General features: G+C 52.0%; 2 protein-coding genes across 2 annotated transcripts; one reads left to right on the top strand and one right to left on the bottom strand.

Annotated features, from left to right (window-relative positions):
- Positions 1-836: 836 nt before the first annotated feature.
- Positions 837-1,843, bottom strand: CkaCkLH20_02105 (enoyl-CoA hydratase/isomerase; the record flags this gene model as incomplete). Its single annotated transcript, XM_038884824.1, has 2 exons — positions 837-1,449; positions 1,512-1,843. 2 exons carry the CDS (start codon positions 1,841-1,843, stop codon positions 837-839), a joined length of 945 nt encoding a protein of 314 aa, XP_038749612.1.
- Positions 1,844-2,694: 851 nt separating this feature from the next.
- Positions 2,695-3,560, top strand: CkaCkLH20_02104 (capsule polysaccharide biosynthesis protein; the record flags this gene model as incomplete). The annotated part of the gene is made up of 2 exons (XM_038884823.1): positions 2,695-2,817; positions 2,925-3,560. 2 exons carry the CDS (start codon positions 2,695-2,697, stop codon positions 3,558-3,560), a joined length of 759 nt encoding a protein of 252 aa, XP_038749611.1.
- Positions 3,561-8,081: the final 4,521 nt, after the last annotated feature.

Raw genomic sequence — 8,081 nt, 5'->3', positions numbered from 1 at the left:
GATGACTTCAGCTTGCCGTGAAGACGCGACAGGTCCAAAGTCCATGGGGCTGCGAGGCCTCTCGGCGAAGCGCATTGTCTGGTCGGACGGGTTCCGTTTCGACACCGACGAACTCACCATCACGGTCATCGCCCGAACGGCTTTCGGTCCAACCCGTGCTCCAAAGGCCAAATCAAACGCCAAGCTGCGGTGTTGTAAGTGTTGAGGGAGCAGAATTGGCTCAGACCCCCTGGATCACAACGGCCCCACATCTTGCCGAGGCGGGGAGACCGAGGTGCCTCGGCAATTTTGTGAGCATATGAAAGTTCTCTCCACGACATAACTGATTGGATCAGCGAGAGATTCATCCAAGCCCATGTTGTAAAATGACGTTTTGCATGAGAACTAAATGAGGCAATTTATCCGTATACTTATAGGATAGTGTATGAAAGAATTGATAGGAATTATGCATGGTACATTTCGAAGACGCCTGACAGGGGTTCGGGTCGTTTAATGAAAACTTGAATTTACGTGGATGACAGCAACAACTGGGCAATTCTGGCAGTGACAGGTTTCCAAAGGCATTCTATATTCGTGCGGGCTTATAGCGATGAGTTAGGGGTCATCATCAACGAAAATTATGACAAACGGCACCACAACCAAATCGTGGCGCGTTGAATTTGGCAAACCGAAGTTCTGGACCAATATAGTAGCAACCATCAATGAGACAAATCTTCAGCGTATGGCAGCTCGGTGACCATGATCAACTCAGCTTCCAAAGTGGATTGAAACAAGTATTCATGTTAAGTTGACTCTAGATACATACAACATGACCAACTACCATTCTCATCATCAACTCAAAGCTTGGCCTTCAAACCGGGTATCAGCTCTTCAGCACCAAATTTCCACCAAGGCCAGAACGGGAACTCAGTCCTATCAATAGCCCCAGAAAATTTCGGCTTGCGCTTCTCCGCGAAAGACTTGAGACCCTCCACATTGTCCGGCGACCCAGCCGAGGCGATGAACACCCTCGAGTCCAGCAGGTGAGTTTCCTCGGGGGTGTCGGGGCCGTAGAGCATCAGGTCCCTCATCATCTTCGTGCTCATGAGCGACGTGTTCTCCGCCATGTCGACTGCCGTCTCGAGGGCGTATTGCAACGCGGCTTCGGGCGTGGGGAGGAGATTCGAGAAGAGGCCGCTGACGATGGGATCCGACGCGACGTAGGTGTTTCCCGTCGCCGTCATGTGCATGGCTTTCGAGAGGCCGAGTATTTTGGGGAGGTAGAAGGCGCTTATGGATTCCATCGTGAGACCGCGGCGGGCGAAGGGCATGCTGAGCTTGGCGTCTTTCCAGGCTACGCGGATCGTGGCTGAGAGGATGGAGGTGAGGCCGAAGCCTGCCGCTGCGCCGTTGACGGCGACGATAGTTGGCTTAATGCAGTCTGAAATGGCGAGCGCAACTCGGCCACCACTGGGGGCATGACGATTCAGAAACTTCTCCTACGGTATTGATAGAACAAGGCCGGTACTCACGGATCTTTCCATTCTTTCATCGTCTTCTCATTTTCCTTGATCTTCATCAAACCAGCCGGTCCGCCTGACAGATCCATCCCAACGCAGAAGGACTTGCCTGCGCCGGTGAGTACGATAGCGCGGACCCGCTGGTCTATGTTAAAAAGTTTGAAAGCCGACTCAAGCTCGATGAGGATGTTTTCGTTTACGGCATTGTGTCGTTTGGGTCTGTTGAGTGTAACAACGACTACCTTGGTTGCTGTGGGCGCGTCGGGTGGGACATGGCTGATGAGTATATCTTTGTATCCTATAGATGCGTAAGATTCGGGGATAGAGAGACTTGAGTTGGCCATGTTGGATAAAAAATTTGTATGTTGTCACAATAGTCCGCAATGAGCAGCTCACGTTGAATGTGGTCTCTAGATGAAAATGTCAATAGCTAGTTGTCCTAAGTCACAGTGAAGTTCTCTTTGTTTTCTCCGTCTCTCATATACTCAACGTTCTGTATAAAAGATTGGAGTGCCTCGGCATCTTGGGAGTCACCTCGTAAGTTCATGGTGATGCAGACAGGACAAGTCCGATAGGTTGTAATTGATCTACTTTGCGTCGAACTTGAATGTTGGAAGCGAGCCTTCAGATCACTACAAGTTGATACAAACACACCTGAAATTGAGGAAAACATAGCATTGCCGAGACATCTCATCTTCTTGAACTCTACTACCCTCGGGCCTCCGGCGGACTACTCCGTGTCAATCACCGGGAATCTCGGGGTCCCACAAAGTACCGAGGTCCGGATCCTATTCCTGTCAATCTTGGCACTCGTTGTACTGTCCTTGGAAACAGCCTGGCAGTCTCCGCCGGGATAGTCGTTGTTGGCTTTAGTGTTCTTCCGGGACGTGTCCGCCTCTTCGGAGGAAAATTCTTTCCATGTCTCCAACGGGGTCAGTGTGCTTTGAGCCTCACCCCCGTTCCTAGTTATGACAGCTCTCAACATTTGCTATGATGACGACTCAACATATCAGATTGTGCCCGTGGTAGCTGAATATGATGAAAGCTTTTCGGAATTAGATGGATCAAGACTCAATGTGTGGAGACCATGACAGTTTCAGTAAAATACTTGAACCATACATGTAGCCATCTGCCATATAACGCATTTTAAGCCGTTAAACTCCAGAGATCAACAGAGAGAAATTTCCAAAGCAAGATGGCAGCCGTCTGGAGTAGTCTCGCCCCCGTAGGACAATTGGTTCTCTCCTTCTTTAATATGAGAGCACTACTGATCGGACTGGCGCTCGCCAATGTCAAGAGCTGGCATTTCATGTGGACGGTATGTCACCCAAAGCATATAATCGCATTTCACAAGCCTGAACAGAGCCCTAAATACGCTTCCTCCGCGCATTCATCCGCCGCTTAACAGACCCCGCGCCCCCGAAGCACCTCCTCCCAGCCATCTCCGCGACCCGCTCGCCGCTTCTCGAGTGCGACTACAACATGCACAAGTCCAACTCGACGTACTTCACGGACCTCGACATGTCGCGCGGCAACATCAGTCTCGTCCTCTTCCGCAAACCGTTCAACCCGTTCCCCGGACCCAAGCACCTCGTGATGATCTTGGGGGGCGCGAATTGCGTATGGCGGAAGGAGATTGCGCCGTACGAGGCTTACGAGTTGTGGACGCGGGTGTTGGCTTGGGATGAGAAGTGGATTTATCTCGTCTCTCACTTCGTCAAGGCGGGCAAGTTCGTACCCAGCGAGTACGCGATGCAGCCTGGGAGTTCGAAACCGAAGAAGGGCGGGATTCAGAACGATAAGGAGAATGATCTTCAGAAGGCCGTTCTTGCCTCGTCAATTGCGCGATACGTCTTCAAAAACGGCAGAAAGACAGTGCCACCGGAAGACATCCTTCGGGAGTGTGGGCTGTTGCCTGAAGATGAGACTGAACTTGCAGAGGTTGAGAGCTTGCGGTTGAAATGGCTGCCGATCGCGCAACTGAAGACAGGCTGGGATTCCGTTCACGGGCTGTTTGATCCGCGCGGGCTTGCACTTGGGCGCTATACCGATCTTTGGTGACGGTAGAAGGTTCCCTGCAGTTATTGCGAAAGCGCAGCTTCATCCATGGAATACGAGTCGATGGGTCCTTGTTGGCTATAGCTTGGCGTGTTGCAAGTAAAGAGAGACATGAATGACGGAAATGATCACATTGCAGAATAGACTCTTGGATTCAATTCATCTAGAATCCAATGGTGGAATATTTCACACTTGTCCACTGGACGGTTAGCTTACGAATCATCTGGTCGAAGCTTGTTAGCTGAACTCATTCGCTGCTTTGGACACCTTACCTACCTACATAGTAATTAGGCATATCCTTTGCCTGCGTTGGTCTCTCCCGCCGGGCAGTCAGGCCCGATCGACATAGGCCCAACCCGGTGCAGAGGGCCAGGGTCTGAGTGGTGTAACCACGATGAATCAATGGCTTATCTCAAGGCAGACTCAGCAGGGCCGAGGCCGCGCAGCCTGCTTACTGTGTACGGTTGAGAGCAACTGCCGCCTCATTCAAGAATCAAGATTATTGGCGCGATTGCGGTGCACCAGGCAGCAATGCAGACGTCCACATGCCGTCAAGCTGCCCAATGCTTGAAATACAAACAAAGCTCAGCCTTCTTAAAGACTCACCTCGTAAACTCGCGCGAATTGCTTTCGGCCCATACCTCTCACTTCACCTGCCCAAGTTCGAAGGCGGACGCCATAATTGCATGACAACACTACTGAATGAAGCGCTGGAAGTACGATCCCCCGCATCGTCAAGGGCAGCCTGAGCCCGGATCTTCGTAAGCCTCTCTTCCATGAATCAATGTGAACTTTGATTAACCTTACGTAGATTGCCCTCAGAACCTTACCATCCCGATCCTTAACTACCCGAGAGGCCTCGAGACGCCTAGAACTCCAAGGACATCAAAAATAACCCGATCAAGCCTCAAATCACGAGGATCCTACAGCGGCGTTGATAGCTCCATGGGGAATCTTGATATCAGGCCAGACACCGAAAAGGAGGATGAGGAGGACGGCACGTACATGGTAATTGCCGAGAAATCCAGCCCGGGTCCAGCAGTCTGGGGGCGTTACATGATGCAACGAACTCGCAATTCGCCCTGGGAGGCAGTAGAATGCAAACTATCAAGGAGAGGGACAGAGACCCGGCTGAGTGAAGGGGAAGTCGACTGCGGCCAATGGAGTCGCGAACATGGCGTGTGGGAGCCTCAGAATGAGGCAGCGGTACACAATGTCGCGGCTTTCCAGCAAGAGGCCGAACGCTTCTTCAAAGACAACGGGGGGCTTCGACGCAAAGCAAGTCATGCCGGAGCGCAAATTATGGGTTGGGATCATGCCGAAGGAGCGGAAAACTTCCCAAGGGGCGTAACGGCATACGCGGGGGAGCAGGTGGTGTTGCTTGCAGAGCAAGCTGTGCTAACTGCCCACCAAACATTGACCGGCAGGTACGTAAGGCTGCAACGCAGCCAAGCCGCTGCTGCAGCTGCAACCACACCTGCTGTCGCAGCTCCAAAGCCAACTGCCTCTACTCAAACACACCAATGCACGAAGAATTGCATGCGGGGTGATAAACTGTTGGATCTGGAGAACGATCAAGTCGTCGAAGCTCAGGGACAACCCTATATTGCTCTAAGCTATGTGTGGGGACAATGGACACCCGAATTGATGGCCACAGTCAAGACAACGGCCGTAAGGGAGTGCAAACACCTGTGGATGGATCAGAGGTGTGTCGATCAACTTTGTGGAGAGCACAAAAAAGAACAGATACCATTGATGAGAGAAAAGTACGGAGCAGCCTACAAAACATTTGCTGTCATTCCAGAAATCAGGAGTCAAGTGCCAAAGGATTTGATGGAAACAGATGGGCCTTGGGACCGGGAGTACTTCAGGAAACATGTGAAGGAGCTGGCAGCCCGGCTGCTGCCTTCCGACTGGATGGGCAGAGTGTGGACCTGGCAAGAGGCCATGGCCTCCAGCTGCTTGGAGTTTTCGACAGGAACAGGGCAAGTATTGGACGCCAACAGAGTGGCAACCCTGCTGTCTTACGAAGACCACTCGCCAGTAACCAGATACGCGATAATGGACCCCGTTCACATCGCAACAGGCACAGTTTCTTTACCAGTCAGCATCACAGCCCAAGGTATGACTCTGTACGAAACAGGATATTCTGCGAGCAAAACCACAGAACATGAGAAATGGATGGGTACAGAGGCGTGGAGTGGAGGGGAAACTGTTGCGGCTGCCTTGAGGGCCACAGCCCACAGAGACGCCACTTTGGAAAACGACGGGTTATATGGAGTGATAGGACTGACACATCCACCCGAAGAGGTCAAAGTGGACTATACAGTGAGCGTGGCTGACGTCCTGGCGGGATTGGCAGCCTCAGGAGGGGTGCACACAGACATACTGCTGCATAAGATGTCTTATGCTGAAGATGGGAAAGGCTGGATGCCGAGGCGTAAATCGGACACCCAATGGGGCGGCAATTCATGGCACATGAGACCTACCGCCAAAGGTCATCTATCTACCACAGGCACACTCATTTGCAATGTCCCGGTCATGAAAGTCGCTGGAGCAAGAGGTGAAACAGTATGGACTGACAAGGGGCAGTCATTGCAGGTGGAGCGGTATTCCTCACAAAGCGTGGAGGCGGGAGACTACGTGCTGAATGTGGCCTACGACTGGGCTGTTGGTCTTCACAGGTGGATTCTGTGCCGAGGGGAGCTTAGCCGGCTGCACAAACTGAACATATGGGTGTTATCCACAGATAGCCATCTTGATGCTGAATGGCAACAAGTCGACATAGGCTGGAGTTCAACCGACTGTCGGAAATACATCCAGTAGCCGTTTTGAATCGCCTTGAACCGAGTTTGATCAAGGTGCCCCAAGATCACGGGTCTCAGCTTTGGAAGCTGTAGCTGATCGATCCAGAGGACCCACGACATCGTGCGGTTATGAAGCGGATCACGAACAATCTATCAGACTAAGCAAAGCACTGTATATAAGGCATAGTAATTGGAAGTGACGGGAAAGTTGCCAAAGATCTTCTACGCCACTGAGCTCGGATGACGCAGCATATCGCTGTGAGGTCTTGAACATCACGATGGCTACGCACGTTAATGATATTTTAGTAATTGGGCCAGAGGTTGTTCTCGAAGGGATTTTCAACCGCGTGATCCAGAAACATCAGGAGAGTCTTGTCAGCCAGAATATATGGCTGGAATAGAACGGAACGGGGGTTTAGAGCAGGAGCGAGGCCCGCGGTCACGCCGGTCAAAGCCGGGATGCCCCACTTCGCCGTAGCCGGCGCGGAAGTGGAGACAGCGCCGGGCCCGGCCGTCTAAACATGATTTGTGAGGCGTCCCGATCTCTCTTTCGGCACTACCCAATGGAAATGCGCAAGAAGAGCATAAAAAGGCTGATAACATCAGTGATAACATCAGTACATATTTTGCTAGGAAAGTTTTCCTGAGACGGACTCCAGCGATCTGATCTTTAGAGAGAAAACTCTGAGACTGATTAAGCCCATTTTTCTCAGTTGGCTATTAAACCCGTGCTAAAAAGAGGCGGCGCAGCGTGAGCAGTAACAGCAATGGTGATAGTGCAGGTACATGTACAATGATGCTAATGCGCTTCTGATGAAAGGTACGAATGTTATTGACCGAATGATTGGAGATTATGGAAAACTGCCGCCGTCGGTGAACATCTCAGACATCCTGTGCCGCTTCACTCATACATCAGAAAAGCAACGTGTCACGGAAATTTAAAAAGCTCGTACTCAGGCATGCATCTTGCAACTTCAATGTTCAGGCCAACGTACGTGTCAGTTGGCCTGCAGAGTTAAACTTTAGGGTATTTTAGGTCTGACTGGCGCTATTGTTGCGTCAATGTTCCCCGCAATGTGAGAACGAGAACGAGCTGGTCGGGATTGGAGGCCGCTGCCAAGTTGGTTGACGATGTTGATGAAATGGCCGTCGGGCAGACTTCCGAGCGGTAGGAGTTCACAACTGCAAGTGCAAAGTCAAGAGAACGGACGAGCGACCGTAACATCCGTAGACCGGTCACGGAGCGGCGGGCGTTCCATTTCGGTCTGCCCGACGGAGCGGGCATGGAGCAATTTTGCTGCCGGCGCTCCAGGTGAAGGGCGCCGCGGAGGCGGCCCTACGCTTTGCCATGTGAGCGGTGTTCATCAAGGGCCTGCTGTGCCGTGGAGGTGCGCTAGGGGATCAGATCTCGGGAATCGTGTCCCTGGACATGGGCCAAGCACGCCAACGTTGTAACGGTCCTGGAATTGTTGGGGGCCTTGAGTGGTTTCTGGGCAGATTCGTAAAAGGGGGAATGGTGCCATGAATCGGCGACCTCGGCACACTTGCTTCTCACTTATTTTTTCTCATCATCTCCGAACGATGATAGGGCTAGAAACGGGAGCTCAAATCCGTTCCGTTCGGGCCTGCAGCGCTGGCTACGAGACGGAGCTAACCCCTGACACACCGCCAAACTGGCCGCAAGCTAAGCATCTTACATGCAGTATGTGTGTCTTAC

The sequence above is a fragment of the Colletotrichum karsti genome (genome assembly GCF_011947395.1).
Source record: "Colletotrichum karsti strain CkLH20 chromosome Unknown Scaffold5, whole genome shotgun sequence".
Lineage (NCBI taxonomy): Eukaryota > Fungi > Ascomycota > Sordariomycetes > Glomerellales > Glomerellaceae > Colletotrichum > Colletotrichum karsti.
The sequence above is the reverse complement of the archived record's forward strand: the minus strand, read 5'-3'. Positions and strand labels throughout refer to the sequence as shown.